This window comes from Urocitellus parryii, chromosome 9 (assembly GCF_045843805.1).
Source record: "Urocitellus parryii isolate mUroPar1 chromosome 9, mUroPar1.hap1, whole genome shotgun sequence".
In the NCBI taxonomy this organism is placed as follows: Eukaryota; Metazoa; Chordata; class Mammalia; order Rodentia; family Sciuridae; genus Urocitellus; species Urocitellus parryii.
The window spans coordinates 62,001,566-62,022,683 of record NC_135539.1 but is presented as its reverse complement, the minus strand read 5'-3'; the positions used below and the strand labels follow the sequence as shown (position 1 = coordinate 62,022,683).

General features: G+C 35.6%; 1 protein-coding gene across 2 annotated transcripts in view; it reads right to left on the bottom strand.

Moving 5' to 3' along the window:
• The window catches only part of Plxdc2 (plexin domain containing 2), a 431,497-nt gene that overhangs the window by 234,033 nt on the left and 176,346 nt on the right, over positions 1-21,118 (bottom strand). For both annotated transcript variants that reach the window (XM_077802504.1, XM_026402387.2), the window contains one exon: positions 14,104-14,315. In XM_077802504.1, the coding sequence (XP_077658630.1) occupies positions 14,104-14,315 (212 nt within the window). The remainder of the gene's footprint in view (positions 1-14,103; positions 14,316-21,118) is intronic.

The window sequence follows — 21,118 nt, the reverse complement described above, 5'->3', positions numbered from 1 at the left end:
CTTGTCACATTCTATTGTACTTATAGTACAAACCACAATTGAATTTTGTTTTGTTTTGTTTGTTTGTTTTTTGTATAAAAGGAAGTAATTCTCATTGTCCTTTCTGAATTTTATGTGACTTCTCTTCCTGCACCCAATAACTTTTACTTCAAATCAACAGATTCTTTATGAACAACAACAAAGTACCCAACCTTGTTACCTTGAGGAGACTACAATCTGAGTTAGATTTTGCCTCGATGTGGTCTTTTGAAATGGTCTGGTCTTTTTATGGCTTATCCAGTTTGGAGCAATGTCTGTAGTTATATTTGTCAAACCCTGCTTTAAGTAGAGAAGTCCTTTCACTTATTCTAGAACAGGATTTATTTATGCTCCCATGGCCTTGAAGTTACAGGGATGGGAGAAATGTGGTCAACCTTCAGAAGTCATTAGAAATATGTATCCTTTTTTAAAAAAAAATTTGTATTTATTTAGTTATTCATGACAGTAGAATGCATTTTGATATATCCAATATATATGGAATATAATGTCCAATTCTTGTGGTTATACATGATGTGGAGTTACACTGATCGTGTATTCATATAGGAATAGAGGAAAGTTATATCTGATGCATTCTACCATCTTTCCTGTTCCCATCCCCCCACTTCCCTTCCTTCCCCTTTGTTTCATCCAGTGAATTTCTAGTCTTCCCTCCGGAACCCCTGCTTATTGTGAGACAGCATCTGCATATCAGAGAGAACATTCTGCCTTTGGGTTTTGGGAATTGGCATATTTCATTTAGCACGATAGTCTCCAGTTCCAATAATTTACCAACAAATGCCATAATTTCATTATTATTTATGGCTGAGTAATATTACATTGTGTATATGTATCACATTTTCTTTATCAATCCATCTGTTGAAGGGCAGCTAGGTTTTTTCCATAGCTTACCTATTGTGAATTGAGCTGCTATAAACATTGATATGGATGTGTCACTGTAGTATGCTGAATTTGTCCTTTAGGTATAAACCAAGGAGTGGGATAGCTGTATCAAATGATGCTTCCATTCCAAGTTTTCTGAGGAATCTCTATACTGCTTTCCAGAGTGGCTGCACCAATTTACAGTCCTACCAGCAATGTATGAGTGTGTCTTTTGCCCCTCATCCTCACCAACATTTATTGTTGTCTGCATTCTTCATAACTGACATTCTGACTGGTGTGAGATGAAATCTTAGAGTTCTTTTTATTTGCATTTTTCTAATTGCTAGAAATAAACATTTTTTTCATGTATTTGTTGACCACCTGTATTTCTTCTGAGATGTACCTATTCCGTTCCTTTGCCCATTTACTGATTGGGTTATTATTTATTTATTTATGGTGTTAAATTTTTTAAATTCTTTATATATTCTGGAGATTAATGCTCCATTTGCGATGGCAAAGATTTTCTCCCATAGTCTCTTTATTATGTTCTTGATTGTTTCCTTTGCTGTGAAGAAGCTTTTTAATTTAATACCATCCCATTTATGGATTCTTGATTTTACTTCTTGCACTTTAGGAGTCTTGTGGAGGAATTCGGTTCCTAAGCCAACATGATGGAGAGTTGGGCCTACTTTTTCTTCTATTACGCACAGGGTTTCTGGCCTAACACCTAGGTCCTTGTTGATTTTGAGTTGATTTTTGTGTAGGATGAGAGATGGGGGTCTAATTTCATTTTGCTACACATGGATTTCCAGTTTTCTCAGCACCATTTGTTTAAAAAAAAAAAAAAGCTATCTTTTCACCAATATGTGTTTATGGTTCCTTTGTCTAGTATGAGATAACTATTTATGTGGGTTGGTCTCAGTCTTCTATTCTGTACCAGTGGTTTACATGTCTGTTTTGATGCCAATGCCTTGCTGTTTTTGTTACTATAGATCTGTAATATAATTTAAGGACTGGTATCGGGATCCTCCTGCTTCACTTTTATTGCTGAAGATTGCTTTGGCTATTCTTGGCCTCTTATTTTTTCAAATGAAAGAAATATATAAGTTTTAAGATAAATACTTGATTTAGAGGGCATAGCTACCATTAAAGGAGCAGAAGGACCATAGTGGTTGGGACAGACCAGGTGGGCAAGGTTGTTATGGGTTTGGGAAAGGGGGAATAATGAGGAAAGAGAGGGCGGGCAAAGCTCGATCAAGCTGTCCATCATCTTGATCACCAGTCTATCTCTTCTCCAGATGGTCATAACTTCTGAACTTTATTATTAAACAAAAATAATCTACTCTACGTTTAAAGCCTATATAAAGCCACAGTCCAGAGCATATTTAAAGCTTAAAGAATTCAATGAAACAAAAGGGAGCTTTCACCAGTCCTCCATGTAGCTCTCTAGTTTTTCTTAGTGTCCCTATCAAAGAAATAAGCTGTTTGTACTATATAGGGACAAAAGATTTCTAATTGATGTGCACACCAAGTGTAAGGCAGAAGGTGATCCAAGCCTCTGTTTATTGCCATTGAAGTAGTTTTCAATGAAAATAATTAGGAATGGTACACACATACATGAGTAGGACTTGACACAATTTTACATGAACATACATACATATACAAACACACATACACACTGACATACATATGCAGACACAAATTACCAAAGTTTCTACTTATAGATTTCAAAAAACTTTCTAGTATGTATGTATGTGTATATATATATATATATATATATATATATATATATATATATACATTGCCTAGAGATAATAATTTTTGAAATTGCTACCTATGATGCCAAATTCTTCCTTTTATAATGTTGCCACTGCCACCCCAGTGAGGACAATGATACATTGATATTGTGGCTGAAGATCATTGGTAGTAAGCTGTGCTGGAATAAACTGGAACAAAGTAAAAAAGAATAATGTTTGTCCCAGATTCTGATTCTAGGCTATCAACTCACTCATTGCTTTTTCTCAGGGACCATTTCAAATTTGGAAATTGTTTCTCCCTTCCCAGATTCTTTATTACCAACATTTAAAAAGTCAATTAAAAAATCAGGAAGAATAGCCCTACAGTCATTTACAACATTTACTATAATTTGCATTCACCAGTGATCACTAACTGAAAACAAAAGATCCCTTTGAAAATGTTTCAAAATTGTTCTTAGAGATAATGTAGATTTTTCTCTTTTGTGCAGATGACAGATTGTGTACACAATATATCACATTTTTTTTAAATAGCAAGGCAGGAAATATACATTTAGAAAGCAACATTTTAAAAAGTCCTTTTACTTTCAATATTGTTTTTCTTTTTCTTTCTTTCTTTTTATTCTTTTTTCCTGCTGGGGATCAAATCCATGGCCCTGTGCATGTTAAGCTTCTGTTCTACCACTGAGCTAAACTCAGTCACTGATAATCTTTAAAATGGCATTTATCTTTGTTCAGCCACAAAAACGAACAGAGTATATTAAAAACATTCTAAATCTGCTCTGAACCCAGTAAATCTACTTAATGAGGCAAAATAATATTTTGTTGTTGTGCTATAGATTGAACCTGGGACCTTGTAAATGTTAAGCTAGTTCTCTCTCAATGAGCTATCCACAAGTCCACAAGACAACACTTTTGCCATCTTAGCTTCCAGTTGAGTCTGTTGTGAGTCAGTAAATACCTGACTGTAGGTACTTTACAAAGTCTTCTGCCGTAAGCTCATCTGGGATGAATTTTTTTGCAGAAGGGTAGGAGTGGCTTTTGAATGTACCAATTATTTTATTTCCTTATGTGTATAATGGAAGAATATTTCTTTCATTTTTTTAATATCAGGGAATAAAAAAGATTTGCCTAAAAACGTTTGGTTATTTTTAGGAGATAATTTTATTATCAGTAGATCTGATTAGTGATATAAAACAATTTCTAGTGAGTACTTATTACTTTGATCTGTCACATTTCTATATTTATTCATAAAGTTACAAACACTCTTAATTGCATTCATTCCATTTGAATGTGAAATGCTTCTAGTCTCACAAAAAAGCATTCATTTCTAAAAATAACACAGCAACATCTGATTACTTGATATACACGGGAAGATGACAAGTCATTCTTTATTAAAATGGTATCCAAGAAAGAGAAAAATGACACTTTAGATATCTGCCTTTGAAGATAACAGATCATTCTGTAATCCTATTTGCAATGGCCAAATTAACTGTTTTCAGTTCTTTTGGAAGATTTGTTGATGTTTCTTATAAATATTTTCAGAATGTGACATTTTATATTATCTTTTACTCCATACGAGTTTTAAATGATAGAACAAGTAAAGATTTGCATTCAAATAATGAACACTGTGGAAAACACTATAAAATTATGGAAAAATATTATAGCCTAGATTTTCTTAGAAAAATCTGAAAATCAAATCAATGCCTTTATCTTTGACAATTATAAAAATTTTCCAGAGTATAATCATTAAACCCCAAAAGGTCAGGCAGTATTATTTTTTGATTAAAAAAAAATACTATCTCGAAAAAAATCTCTTTAGTTTTGGAAGTACCTGAAATTTTTCATTCCTTTTTAATAAGAGAGGTTATAATTAAGTGGAATTTTAAAATTTAAACAGATAGAAGTCTTGTTATACACATTTTTTTTTCAAATTCCTTTGGCCACAAGTGGGATTTGCATTTATGAATTCAAAATAATATGGATACCTGATAGGTAGATTAAAAGATAGAGATAATGTCTAAAAGATGAAAAACTATTTTCTATGGCTTTTCTCTTTAAGCTTGAGATTGCATAAATATATGAAGCTTACAAAAGGGCTAGAAATTACTTGTAAAAGAGAAATAGTTTCAGCTGTGTTTAATCCATTCATTCAATTCAGTGAGATGGATTTCAAACTAGTACTTCAATTTAATAGCTCAGGCTTGAAATACCATATGGAAATAGCTCAAAACAACTGTTCCCAAGGGCTGTAAAGTTCAATTCTTCTCTTATTTCTCGACAGATTCAGACATCCATGCATTGCTACAGCACGAACAGAAAGGTTTTCTTTCAGGGAAGCACAAAAGGAAAACTAAGGCAGTCTCTCTCCATTCAAAATGGTACCACCCCTTCTTGGACCTTAGGATATCTGATTCCCCAATACCAGAGCATTAGTGTCACATTCGCACATTTCTTTATGACAAATGCAAAATCGATGAATATGAATATACAAATGCATACTTTCTTTTAATAAAGAGACCCTTGTCTATACTAAATCTTCTTCAGAAATACAAGGTGAAGTAAAACTCTGAACACTTAGAGAATATATTACATAATTTTGCTTAAAAATAGAAATGCTAAGTGTTCTTACCTTACGTTTGAATAATCAGAAGACTTTAAATGTCTCATGTATTTACAACGGACTATTTATGTATAAACTTAACACTGTTTTCATAAAATTCACAATATTTGGCAAACACACATGAGACATCTTTGGCAAAGGTCCATAGAAACTTCTGGTTGCCACGTAGAATTACAAAAATTCACTATTTATCAGAGATTCATATCGTTTATTTTTTCAAAGAATTGATGCCAAATTATGCAGTGAACAGTAATTAGTTAGATGAAATAAATGGCAAAGATTTGGTGTGACTGGTGCACTATAGTGGCACTATACTATAGTATCATTAATTTTAAAATTCAAGTAAGTTATACCAAAGGGGTTGGCAGATTAATCATATTACAAATATTCATGGAATAAATAGAGACCCCCTTACTTACCTTACTTACTTGGATGCAGTAATAAAGATCACACTATTATCATGTCTATGCCAACTTAGACCTATTTAATCTTTGAGCTACAATACTTTAATTACTTTTTATAATTCTGAAAATAACATGTAAAACAAGAAGTCCTTAAGACATAATGCATTGATACAGAAAGGGGCAGTCCAGTGAATGATCTCAGAGGTTCTTTCTTTATTGTCAGAAAACTAATTAGCTGAGGAAACGGATTATAATCCACAGTGGGAGAATTTAACTCCACATTCCTTGGAAGCTGGTTTCCCCAATCAACACTGCTGGCAGATAAACCTGGACCACTTAATGCTTGATCCACAAGTATTTACTTCTCTTATATATTTCCACCATCCATGTTTGGGGAAGCAAAAAGGGCAATTCCTTCCTGGAACACTATCCACTGTAGGTGCATCCAGCTATATTCTGGTTGAGGCATAAATCTATGAATGGTTAGGAGAAGAGGAAGCTGAGACATCTACTGGCCTTTGTGTTCCTGAGTTCCAGCCCATGTTGAGTGGCCATTTACTCCTTTGCTCTGAGCCTTCTACTCAACATATGCAGATTTCATACATTCTGAACTATCAAAACAGCCAATATGAATTTTAGCACAATTTCTAAAATTTACTTATAGTTGTTCAACTTACCATGATTGACAGAGCCCAAGACCCTCAGACTATGCCTGAAACTGCAAACAGTATGAAGCCTTATATGAACTATATTTTTACATATTCAAACATACATATCTATGATAATTTTTACTATATGTAATTTATAAATTAAACTTTAACAAAAATAACAATAAAATAATCATGAAAACATAATAAAAGCTACGTGGATGTTGTCTCTCTCAAAATATTTTGTAGTACTTTACTTTTTCACTTAAAGGAAGCATTTTATGGATTGTTTTTACCATATCTGAATTACCAACATCACTGTTCTTATGCTTTGCAGTCATGATGAAGTAAGTAAGGGATGGTTAAATACTAGTATTAAAATACCTTGCTAGCCAATCTGATAACCAAAAGTGCTAAGTGACTCTAATTGACTACTGGGAGGGTAGCATTTACAGAATGGATACATTGGGATATTCCACATGCTGGACCAGAAAGAACAGAATGGCACAAGATTTCATCATGTTGCTCAGAATGGGGTACAACTTAAAACTGAATTGTTTAGTTATTCATAATGGTGTACATTTTCAAATTTATGAATTGTTTAATTTTGGAATTTTTATTTAATATTTTCAGGTCATGGTTGATCACAGGTAATTAAAACTACAAATGTGAAAAATAATGGGGGACCACTGTAGATATATATCTAGACATATAATATTGAAGCTAAACTATATTTTTCATATTGAAAATAATTTCATACAATCCTATTTTAAGTATATTATTGGAAATTAGTCTGGGTAAAAAAGAAAATAAAACTGCAAGGCAAAAAAAAAGAGAGAAATTCAACTGATTATCAGTTATCTGATATTCCCTGTACAAGAAGTTTCCTATCACTGTCACTATGTAATGCAATGAAAAGACATACTAGGGTCTTCATAAGTTGGTAGAAAATTGAAGTAGGAAAAACACAGTGTAATAGTCTTAAAATTAATCTCAGAATCCTACAAGGGATGGGAAGATTAAAAATGATATTTCTCTCTGTATATGTCCAATGCAAAAATATTCACAATTCTAGTTCTGAAAATAAATTATATGACTAATACACTTACTAGTTTAACAACTTGTATGTATCATTCCAAAGACTATTTCCATGCCATTATTGCAAGTAAACTCAATTAGCTAACAGTGAAGCATCACAGAGATAATCTAGTTATTCTTTATAAAACTCTTTGAGGGACATATATGGATCTTTTTCCATTTTTGTTTCAATGAAGAGCTGACATATCAAGCTAAGAATAATCTATAATTGAGCAAGATATATGGTACCCTATTTTAATCCTCATTATCATTTTAGAGGATGAGCAATAATTGCAGATATCACTTCTGTCTGATTTACTATTTTCAGTGCATTTTCCTCCTTGAAAAGTAAAAGTCCTCATCAATATTACAAAATGAACAGAATCCAATCAGAAGTTGAAACTACATATATTTGCCAATTACCCAAAGAGAAGAAATTGAAATAGACTTTGTTCTCAGTTAATGTAGTATCTTTGGCAATACATAGTTGAAGAAATGAGGGCCACCTCAACATACAAAAGATGGGTAGTGTCAAGGTAGTAACAAGCTGCCCTCCCAGGGAAGGTAATGACAAAGATCTGCCATTAAAATGCAGGAAAGCACCAAAAATATGGGCAAAATTTCATCCATAGTGGTTCATTTAAATTAATGACTGAAAATATAAATATTTCTAAAATTCATATGTTTATCCATGGCCTTTCCCCCAGCTACTTTCTCTTTTCACCTCAGAAGTATTCTCAGCTAAATTGAACTCATCTTTCTTCTTCTAGACTTGGACTTTCTGATCTAGTTCTCATTCAGCCTCCCATAGTGATATTTTAGGAGCGTTAATACAATCTTGCTTTTTTCTGTATTGAATCTTTCAGTGGCTCCCAAGTATACATTCTAAAAATCTCACATAATAAAAGAAAATCTTATTCCTGCTTATCTGTGCAAAAGTCTGCCTAGAAATACCTTTACACCTAGTTATCTTGTGACTCTTCATGACTTGATTCCAATGACACTTTATCCCTACCCTTAATCCTGGCTTACTACATAATAAGAGTTTCCAACATGTTAATTAACTTATGCCATATTTCTTCTTATTTTCAGTTGCATGCACCCACAAGGTTTTCTTTCTCATATTTCTTGGAAACCAATCTAACACCTACATGCATTTGGGAAGCTACAATTCATTTTGGAGTCAAATATGTGTGCGTCTTTAGTATTAATCTTAATATATTCCATTTGTACAGTTTTCTGACTTTGCAACCACATGCTAAAATCTCTATGACTTTTAGTTTCCCTAAAATGGAAATGTTACATTTAAAAAAAAACAGTCACCAGCTTTTCACATTCATAATAAATATAGTAATAGTACTGTTCAGGATCAGGTAATACTTTTCTTTCTTTTAAAAATGAATGTCACAAATCTGCCTTATCACATCATTTTTTTTTTTTTTTTTGCACGTAAGTAAGTTTTATCCTGAATTCACTGAGTGGAACGCAGCCAGAGGACAGAATCATCACAGAGTTCCACAAACTAATTATTCTATTTCTGTGAATTGATGCATCTTATTACTATTTTATATCTATATTCATTATTCTTACTGTCAAACTGAGAAAGTTTATTTAGGCTTAAAAGACATGAGCACAGTAGGATTTTGTTGATGGATAATCAAATATATTCTCTATTACTGCAAGTATCCCATGAAGATTCTGCCTATATCAAAATGATAAAATTTGCCTCTTCATAAAAATAATCATAAGGGCAATCATATTATTATTTAGATTAAGCATTTACCAATGATGTCTTTCATCTTAAATAGGTTACCCTGTTAGACATAGACAAAAAAATTAGAGCTCATACAATAACCCATGTGCAGCACTTGACAATTGGTAATTTTAAAAGAAATGTATTGTACAACTTGAAACAATAAGATTCCCACACAACTGGCAGCATGTGTAATGGCAAAAGATCAAAGAGTTTTACATATGTATGTAAGAGAAAAATTCTTGATCTCTAGTTTTAGTTAAACCTATCACATGTATTTGTTTATCATTCTCCTTTGTACTTTCCTTAGATATGAACTCGGGTTCACACATGGAAGATGACACATACAAATGACACCTTTTCCCTACATTAATCCTGGCTCTCTACATCACATAGGAATCAACCTATGCCATATTTCTTATCCTTTTCAATTGCTTGACACCGTGATGTTTTATTCCCCCACCCCCTTTTTTATGGATATGCCTATAATTTTTATTTATTTATTTATTTATTTTAACAGCATGAGAACTCTATAAGGCATTCTGTTGGTAAACAATAAAAAGAGATTTTTCATACCACTTATATCTTCAAAACTCATATCTAATTCTGCATTGTGGTCTAGCTCATTGCAACTCAAAGTGTGGCCTTTGGTCTTGCCACGGCTGTCATCAGTGAGAACTTGTTAGAAATGCAAACTGTCAGGAAGCCTCTAGTGCAGAACTAAGACATTCAAATGTGTGTTTTACTCAGATTCTCAAGGGAAGTTATAAGACAGTTTCCAATATTACATGTAACTAACTAGAAAAACTACATATTTGCTTCAGAGTGTCACAAAGGAATTTATGATCAATTTCTACAAAGGGAAGAACTATAAGATACCAACATTATCCTTTAGGAGTAGGCTGATGAAACTGAACTTTATGAAGCATCTGTCATTCTCAGCAAACAAATGCTAAGGCTCTCTTCATTCTAGGAACCACTGATCTTACTGTAAGAGCTCCCTGCTGGGAAACGGAAGAGCAGCCTGCTTCCAGGTGACAAGGTGTCCCCCAAACTGTTTGTTTACAGTTATATCCTTGGAATCATGGGATTCACAGCAGTCTGCTTAAACAAGGCCAAATCATGAATGGATTTCAACTTTACCTGAAAGTCCTGTGTACTCCTTTATAGTTCTGAAATAATTCTAAAAAGTTGCACATTTGCTGGCTGTTTTCTGACACCTTGAGTTTAATTCCTGCAAATCAGCAAAGGTTCATTGATTACCTGGCCACATGAATAGAGGACCCATAAGAATAAAGATCTCTCTGGGTGAGGTGGTACATGCCTATAAGCCCAGCCAATCATTAGGTTGAGGCAGCAGAATCAGGAGTTCAAGACCAGCCTTAGCAACTTAGTGAGGCCCTAAGCAACTTAGTGGGACCCTGTCTCTAAAATTAGAAATGGCTAGGGATATGATTCAGTGATTAATTGACCCTGGGTTCAATCCTTGTTTTTTTTTTTTTAAAAAAAAGAATACACATCTACCAGAATATCAACATTCAGATCAATAGTGACAGCTACCATTGATGGGTTCTTGCAGTCAAGAGGAAATACAAAAATGTTTTTGAAATCTACTATATCTATATAGGAAGAAAATTTTAAAAGAGAACAATAAAAAGAATAATAAAACTTAAATTGAAAGAATTCTTTAACTGGGATAGCCAGTTTTACAATCCTTCCATTATCTGTTCTGATGCAGAGCCAGAAAAAATACTATCACCAAGCACCAAATCAAAGAGAATAACAGCCTTTGTGTATTTAAGAATGAAAGTGTAACAAAAGGATAAGCATGCTATTGTCTTTTTTTGTTTGTTTTGGTTTTTTAAAATGGGAAATGAAGTCTAGACAATGGAAGAAAAGAGAAGAACATTTTCAATAATGTCCTTCTTAGTGGTTTCAGTTTCACTGGGATACAAATGATTTTAATAGCTACAGACAGGGCTGCTGGACAAAATGATTCAAATTCTTGACATTGACTTTGAAAGCATTTAAAGCAAAAGATGCCCATAGTCTTTCATGCACCTTGCTTATATTTGGCAGTATGAACCAAAGTGCTTATTCCTAAAAGGTAAGAAAAATCTTGTCACAATGATTACCTGTGAGTAGTCACTTATAACCAATGGGTTCCTTTGATTATTAATATTTCACTCAATTGGGCAAAAGAATTCTCTCCAAGAGGGATGCATCAGTGTTCAAACAAACTACTCCAGGGTCAGCATATCTTTAATGTATCCTAAATACTACTTGAGGATCAGGAGAAGTAAAACTTTCCAAAGAAGTTTCAGACAAAGACTTTTGTTTCTAAAACAAGTAGCAGTACCTAGGAACAACTTAGGAAGATTCCCCATCATCTCCATCAAAACCCAGAATCCGATCAAAATAAATTTCAATATAAGGGTAGGCAGTGCTCTGATTATGAGAGCAGCTGTGGCTCCATAATAAACTACTTCCAGGCATATTGGAACCCTAAGGTTACTTCCCTGTGGATATGTAGGAGCTGCCTGTCCAAAAACACTACAGAATGCAACTGCAATTGTCTCTCCTCCTAGTAGAGGAAGCTCAGATAACTAAAAGGATAAATTGTGGGAGCTTGTCAAGCCTGGGTTTGAATGCCAACCCCATTAATGATTAATAGAAAACCTCTAAAACTAAAAAGAAAATGCCCTGTGTAAAAAGTCATTATTATTGCCCAGGGAACCTGGGACACACATCTCACAAGGTTGTTATAATGACCAAAATAGACATCATCCATAGAGCATCCATCAGATTTCAGCCTCAAGTTAAGTAACCATAAAAGAGCTACCTGCCCATCCTTCCTCCTACATTGTACTGATTCAAAACTCCTGATCATTTGTGATTTCCTTCTGTTAAGGTAGAAAACAGGAAAAAAAGTGATGGAACAACAAAATCACTGTTATAACAACAAAGGGATTATATTTTGATGTGAGAAAAAAGGGAGAAAAGGGAATTTCTATTACGCTAGTGATTAAGAGAGATCACAGAATTCCAGGAACCTGTGCTGTCCCCCTTCAGTTTGTAAGGTCTTTGTCCTGGGCAGGGTACATGCCTGATTATTTCAGGTTGACTCTCCCTTCTTTACGCTAAGCCCCAGCAAATGAATGGCCTTGGGTAGACGATGTTGTCTACTCTAAGTTGTTAAAACAACATTATTACCAAAATAGCAGACACACTGTAGGAGTCAGAATAGTCTCTTATGACCCTAAAATTACACAACTTCTGCTCCTTATGCATCCCCTGCTGCTGGTTAAAGGAAGTGGCTTGGGTAGACAGGAAACACCATAGCCACATGGTGAGGCCATGCAGAGGGTTTCAGAAATTGCTGGGTTTCTCACATACACAGAATTCCAACAGTATGTGCTTCAGATATTCTGAAGAGTCTCTCACTGTGATGGAAAAAAATGATACCATGGTACCATTTGCAGGACTATAGTATCTGTCCCATGACATTGAATTATTTTCTTAAATAATGAGCAATTCGGAGACAGTGCTCCAGGAGAAAGAGTGTTCCCTCGTTCTTAAAAATCACAAGCCTGTCATCTGAGAGAAAGTTGGAACTAAAAATTCAAATGGAGAGAGAATACATGAGCAGTAAATGGCCAGACTGTGCATCACCATGGAACTATGACCCCAAGTGCTATAGCGACCATTCCAAGAAGCCAAACTATAGCCTTGTTAGTAATCAGATCTGAATGGTCAGCACTTGATTAATAACCTAGAGCTTCCCTTTATTCATGTCCCTGTTTCTAACTTCAAATCAACTGTATGTTCAAATATGTCCCTCATACCGTTCACCAGAGATGCTGTTTGTATTATTCCACCAGCAGCTTCCCATGCCAAACACCTCCAATCAGAGCATCCCGAAGCCTTCCATTTTCCCACCATTTTTCCACTTCCTTTCCATACTTTGAGTCTTCAGCAAAGGCAAAATGAAGGTGGCTGACACCCTTTGTACCAAATAAGGAGCCTCTTTTCTCATTTGGGTAGTCTTTGTTTCCAGGAGATTTGCTTATTTGTTTTGGTTGTGTCTATTTCGCAATCAAGATCATAGGTTATGATCGCAATGTTAACGACTCTGGAAACAGGAAATGTAACCCCACCTTTGAGGCATCTGAGTGACCCTAAAATCTGCCTAAAAATGTCTGTTCTGCAAATTTCATACTTACCAAAACTCACTCCAACTTCCTCTCGCTGCTTCATGGCTCCAACCATAACAAAGAACAACATATAGTCACAGAGTGGCCAAGCATCCTAGTTTGTCCAGAACTAGCCCATTGTTAGCACTCGAGGTCCTAGATTCCTGGAAACTCCTACAGCATTGGGAAAACTGTGACACTGCGTCACCCACAAGACTCCAACATGCTATGCTGTTTCAACACTCAGTCATCACAGAGGTGATTCACACTGCCAGGAACCTTCTTTCTTTCCATTAACAAATTATTGACTGAGTAAACTCCTCTCAGTAGGCTAAGCTCCTGCCTAAATACCCATTCCTGGCAAAACCTCTTTGTTAATGCTCTAACCCTCAAGCTCAAGAGGGGTTCACCCTGTCCTCCTGCCTGGCACACCAGGGTACACATTTTTGTAAACGTCTTATGAGACATGGATGATTTGGTTATGGTCTTTAGACCCTTCAACACAATCAATTTCCAAACAACAGGTACTATGTTGTCCCTTCAGTGCTGTCACAACCCCAAATCCACATTTGTGTATTTCATGAGTGAATGAATTAGTGGATTAGTTGCTATATTAATAAAATGAATTGTTCTTTTTTTTTAAGACCAAAAGATTGAAATTGAAATGAAGGGAAGACATGTGTAAAGTAGAAGTTGGGCACATTACAACAAATAGATTCATTAATCCATCTCAACTACCCAGATAATTTATCTACCTCAATCTGTGTGGTGTTGTCCTGCCCATCATCCAGTAGCAGATCTGAGAAGCCCCTGGGTTCTGGAGAGTCTTGGCCCATGCTTGCTCGGTTTGTGTCTACTGCTTTGAGAGAATCCAGGTTCCTTTTCCACCTGTGGCTGTATGCCTGGGAGTCCACTTCCACCTCCTCTGCTGTACCAGGGAAGGCCTGAGCAACTTCATATCTCCAATCTGAAAAAGAAACAAATTATGTTACCTCTTGGTATGAATCATATACATATTATTCAGTAGTGAAGGAAAAAGTAATTTTGCTAGTCATTAGAATATGAAACCAACTTATAACAGTGAAATCAGTTTACTTATAATATTTTTTTGAGACGGCATGAGCATCTCTGAGCAGAATGCATTTCAGGATGCACCAGAAATGGACCATGGTTAATGTACAGATCTTACAGAGTTCCTAAAATAGATGCACAGTGCAGCAATCTGTATTCCCACCCCCCCCATCCCCTGCACAAGTGCATTTCATAAACACACTTTAACTGTTCTGAAAAGTAATCTAGAATCCAAACAAAAGAATGAAATCAAGCAGTTTTCAGGTAATATGAAAACAAAATTCAGACCTCTGTAAGTTTACATTATTTTGCATGAGTTATGCTGAAATTCAAAGAAATACCAATGTCCTTGAATAGGTCAAATAATAGATGGAATTATCTTATTGTAAATGTGCTAACCTGCCTTGTAGTTTACAAGCCAGACCTGGTTCATTGCCTAACTCATTTAATAAGTAACACCCTCAGGAGTCATTGCAGCTGAGCTTGTTCATTTGTGCTGTTCTCACCTTGGGATCTTGTCAGGGTGGTAAAGGATGACAGTGATAGGCACTTATAGAAATGGATGGGACGGCAAAGAGATCAAATCACAGAGGTACTTTAAAGCCATCTGCAAGGACCAGCCTGCTGACCCAGCTCAGCCTGCAACTACAGGAGGGAAAATTAGATTTAATCATCACTCCTAGTCTTTCATTTCAGTAGGTCAGCAGGCGAAGGTGTACCACAAAGATTGAAAATTCAGTTTCTGAGCAAGAAGAACAGCCTTCCTCTACCCAACCATTACCAAAAGATGTGAATCGACAGGCTTTATAACTGGCCGGATACAGGTTCAAAAAGGGTGAAGGGAAAAGTGATTTAATCTTGGTAAGGACGTTCCCCTCTATACAAAAACATTCCAAGAAACCAAGGTGTATTTATTGTAGCTTTTCACCATACCACTGAATCAGCAATGTAGAACCCCAGTAACTAACTAAAGTTACCACCATCACTGGCAGACACAATAGCTGAAAATCCCTTTCAACTCAGAGAGGTGCTAATAATTCTTCTAGACATAGAGGACATCCAGAGGTTTTGCAGTGAACCTAAAAAGAGCTCTCACATCCTTAAACTTTGGTGGATAGAACCAGAAAGAATACCTACCAGAGAGTCTCCAATAGAACCACAAGGAACAAAATAATTAAAAGTCAAGATAAATACAGCCCTGTGCTCACTTTGATGAACTGTACACTAAAGCAAACTCATGTGGGCAGGGGTTTGGCACTTGCCCGGCATGCTCCAGGTCCTGGGTTCAATCACCAACACTGCCTTAAAAGCAAAACTCATGGACAGGAAGGATATCCCATGGTCCCCCAACCTCCTACAATTTAATTCAATGCATATGTGATATCAATATTGTCATTGTCACTCTAGAAAAATGCTTCTTTTTTAATATTCTTGTCACTAATGGCCATTGGACAGTACCTACATATTCATCAATGACTGAATGAGTGAATGAATGCATATTATTGGCAGTCTCTTTTGGAGCCAGAATCATAGTACCAGACAAGTAATTGGTTAATTCCCATTAGGTAGTGGGAAAATTCTAAAGATTCAGGAGACCTGGACTGGCTTTCTGTTAGCCCACAACCAGCAAACCTTCAGCATAATTTATAAATCTGCCTGTGCTTTAGTTGCCCCATATTTTAAATACAAATGAAAATGCCTTTCCTGCAAAGGCAGCTTTTTCTGAGGATGTGTCAGGCTCAAGACCTATGATCTTAGGTACAGCTACATAAATCAATTTTACTTGCTTTATTTATATATCCTGCCTCATTATCAAAAATATATGAGACAACTTACAACCAGGTAAGCAATAAAATTTTAAAACACCCAGAAAAGACATCGCAGCACAAAACTCAGGTCAACTTCAGAGACGCATTTAACTTGCACTGAGGGTGGTGACTGTCATTTATACCTTGAGGAAGAGGCAATGCCTGTGGGGAAACTAACAGTCATAAAGAGTCAATTGGACACTGAGATGGTATCTTTGATAGAATGTTAGTCTATCCAAGCGATGGCGAGACAATAGCAATTCAGTGAGACCCTGTCTCTAAATAAAATACAAAATAGGGCTGGGGATGTGGCTCAGTGGTTAAGAACCCCTGAGTTCAATCCCCAGTATCAAAAAAAAAAAAAAGAAAGAAAGAAAAAAAGAAATAGTAAGGGATATAATGCAGCAAATGAATTAAAATGCACCAGAAAGAAAACTGAATTTAAAAAAATACACACAGGTATATAAGAGCACTTCAGTAAGGAGCATGTCAGATCTCTAATGTATAAATCAAATGAAAATATACCTAAATCTCAAAGAATATTTGTCTTCATTAAAAATCTTCAAATAACGAATTTCAAAGTAACTCTTGGTTTCTTTTATTTCATTTAAATTCCTTAATTCCTTCCTTCCTTCCTTCCTTCCTTCCTTCCTTCCTTCCTTCCTTCCTTCCTTCCTTCCTTCCTTCCTCCCTCCCTCCCTCCCTCCCTCCTCACTATGTTGCCTAAGCTGGTTTTGAATTCCTGGGCTCAAGAGATCCTCCTCCCTCATCCTCCTGATTACCTGGGACTTCACTATGTTGCCTAAGCTGGGTTTGAATACCTGGGCTCAAGAGATCCTCTTTCCTCATCCTCCTGATTAGCTGGGACCTCTCAGACATATGCCACCACTCTTACCCTTTCAGTTTCTTTTAAATAGATGTTATTTTCTCCATTCTGATCGTAATCCTACCATTTTCTTTTGGTGTATGTGTAACGTAGATCGATTCAGTTCTTTCCACAACTCTCACTAGGTCCATTGGTCTCACCTCAGTCCTGGAATCTTGGCCTGAGCAGGAGCAAACAGAATAACTAACTGTGGAGGAGAAATAGGATTCTATTTCTCATGTTTCTCAAATCTTTCTTTTCATTTTTCTCCCTGTCCATTTTCTCTAAACAGCAACTACAAAGAAGCTTCAAAACTTAGGAATGATGTTGTTCTTATTTCCCATGTAAGTTGAAATCTAAGAAGTGTGATTCCTGCATCAAACTCTTGTTTTTCAAGTAAATATCCACACTCAATCTTTAGCAGGATTATTGGGGTGGGTGAATTTTGCAGACAAAATTCTTATATAAAAGAGACAGACATGCTTACACTAGCACTTGTGAGGTTGTCCAGATTCCTGTAGGCTTCTTTTGTCTCCCATTGCTTAACAATAGTTTCTGATTTCTTTTTTATTCTCACCATTTAATTTTTAAATAATTTTATTGTCACTAACATATATTAATTGTACATACTATTGGGGTTCAGTGTGACATTTTCACAGGTGCCTGCACCATACAGTGACAAACCTTGCTTGCATAGCTCTCCCACTGACAGCTGTCCCAGGAGTCTGTTGGATTCCATCTATCATCCACATGTTTGCTCCTCCTAAAACCTGCTATGACAAACTCTGAAACCAACTGTTTGCTCCCTCTAATTGTGTTTACAAAGAATAAACAGGATCTCAGGAAGGGCCTAGGAGATTTGCTAATGAGAAAATTTCTGAATGTAAAGCCTGGACTCTGTGAACATCTTTTGGGTTGCCATTTTAAACCTAATTCTGTTTTGCTGGTTATGTCATGAATAGGCCAGGCTTCTGGATCTTGGGTAGAGGAAATGTTAATCTGTGTTCATAATTCAGTGTACATGGTTCATCAAGACTGAAATATGAAATTGGTGTAGATTTGATCCCATTTGGGAATGGCTTTTTTTGAGAAAATAAAACAAGTCAAAATGGATGTTTGACATAAATAAAGATAGAAAAGTCAGAAGAAAAAAATCACAACTTGGTTATCTATATTGTAAATTAGTTTTCTGCTTTTCCCTGTTTTTCAGTCACATAAAAATATTTCAAATTACTCTTTAAATCGGCATCAAAATGAATCATTCAGAAGCAAGGCAAAGGGATAGATGGGATGTAATTTTTCCCTTCCCAGCTGTAGTGAAAACACAGGCAACAGGAGGGCTTGGTGAGGAGTCTGGATGAACAGATTGTTTGCTTTCTGTCTACTGTATGTTAATTAAACCAGTGATGGAAAACCTTCAAAGATAATTTTCTCCAACATATTTGACTACAGTTGTTAATCACATAGCTCATGGAAACATTAAGTATATTTAATGATTTCCATTTGGATATAAGGAAGCATTAAAAACACACATTTCTATACATATAAATAGATCTTAACACATTCTTGAGACATTCTATTTGCAAATAATGAGACATTATATTAGCAAACTGTTATTGAAAAAGGTGCTTCATTAGTTTTCCAATAGAACATCATTACAGAACCATAAATTTATCTGAGAAAAAGAAACTCATGTGTATTCTTACACTATTTTTGTAAATCTTGAGGTCTCTTTTGTGTCATTATCTATTATAAAATAAAGCAAAATGCAAGTAAACTGTGCTGGGCTGAGTATATTTATTTCGTCATACTCTAGTAATTTCATTTAAATACCTTGCATTTAATGAATAGTTATATATTGAAAATATTTGATCCCATCTCTTCACCTCTAACTATGAACTATACTTATAATGTACACATGCCAAACAACCAAGAAGTAACTGCATAAATTGACATGCATCTTATTTAATTAGAACACATAGCTACTATACCTTTTGAGAGGCACTTTGTTCTGTACTTCACAAGTGAACCAAATCACCATTGTGAATCCTCTGCAGAAATACTCATATTCTACACTGAAATCAGATTTACTGCTAGATTCATCTGAGAATAGATGAAAATATTTGGCTAAGGTAGACTGCCATATGGCTTTGCATCTCAATGTATTACAGAACTGAAGAAAAAATTCCATCAAATAATGATATCTGTGGTTATGTTCAATAATAAACTGACTACCCCAGTTGGACTTTGAGGTTTCAACAGCATTACAGAGGGAGGTAACTATAGTGGATAAAGCTTGGAGAATGCTTAATCTAGAGAGATTGAGCGTTTTGAGTAGGAACTAGCTGCCATGTTATTAAGGCTCTCCAGGAGATTCCTGGGCTTCCTGGGTTCTTCCTACTCACCCAACTATAGAACACTTCAGGTATTTGCTCCAACTACCTTTCTTTTTCCCCATCATGACTTACACTCCCAGCACACAGAATTTCTCAATGATCTCATTACCAGCAATGAACGTAGTTACCTTTGCATAAATAAAAACTGCTCCCCCACCCTCAAAACTTTGGTAAATCTAACAACTCCTTCAAGACCCAGCTCAAATATTGTCTTTTGAAATGAATCTTCCCTTGAATAGCTAACTGAATTTTCTCTTATAATCCAATAACTCCTTTCACTTTACTTTTGCAAACACTTTCAGGCCTACCTACTTGAACATGAGGTTGTGCAGAAAAAGAGTTCACACAGAAGGCCTGAGACTTGCTCTCTTTAGAAAGGCCTTTTGCGAGGTTGGTGGTGGACTGACACCTGGGAATTAAGTCTGAGGAAGTATTCCCAAGCCTTTTCTGATTAAAGTGCCTCATTGTGCCTAAATCATTTGAGTATATAATATCATTTATGCTGAACATCTGCCTTCCTTCTGGGAGTCTGGAATTGGGGTACCTGCTAGACAGAAGGTAGCTGTGTGAACAACTCCTAATAAAACCATGGGGACTAATTTTATAATGAAATTCCTTGATAGACAATGTTTCATGTGTGTTGTCAAAATTTATTGCTGGAGAAATGTGTAAGAAACACATTCCTATGTACCTGAAAAGGACACTTAGATATGTGCCCTGGATTCCACAGACACTGTCCCATGAGCCTTGTCACTTTTCTGATTTTCCCTTGTATTCCTTGGCTGTAATAAATCAAATCCTGAATGTGATTATATGATGACTCTTGGAATCTATTTAGTAAATCACCAGTGTTTCCGGGGGGGGGTGTCTCGGGGCCCCCAATAAGAGATATTTTATAGTATAATGTTTGGGGATGTCCTATTGGTATAAGTACAGGCACTAGTATCTAATAAATATATGTTTTTTTAAATGATAAATCAATGAATGCATGATTGACTAGGTCACTGTTGATCTGAGACAGTGTTCAAAATGTATATGTGGTATTGCTTTCTTATTTAGCTCCTTCAGATTTCAACCATGTTTCTCAGTAATCAGAGAAAAGAACAGAAGAAGGAGAAAATAATGGGAAACAAATCTGCAGATGCTTCTATTGATCTGAGGTGAATGTGACTTAAAATAGGTCACTGGCTGGTGGTGTAATGTCCAGCAACACTATGGTCGAAGCTTATTATCTCTGTCCTCTTTGATAATGAGATCACTGAGAAATATAACACATGTCTTTGAAGAATGTGGGTATGGTCCAGAGAGACTGAAAAACTATGAAGTAGATGAAAAGAGAATGATTATTAATTGATAATAGAAAGTTAGTAGAAAATTACTCTAGAAGCTTTGAGTTCTCTGTGTCAGGCAGCACAGAATTAGGACCTTAAGGGCCACGGCCAAGAAGCAAGTGCCCTGTTCTGCACCTTTACCCTTCTGTCACTTCACGTCATGACAGCAATCTTGTTCACTGTATGGTACATTTCTGGTGAAGAACGTTTGGAAGTTTAAGAAAAATATAAAGAAAACAAAATAGAATGGGAAACTAATTACCAAGCACTTGATCCAAAATATAGACCAAATCAATTTA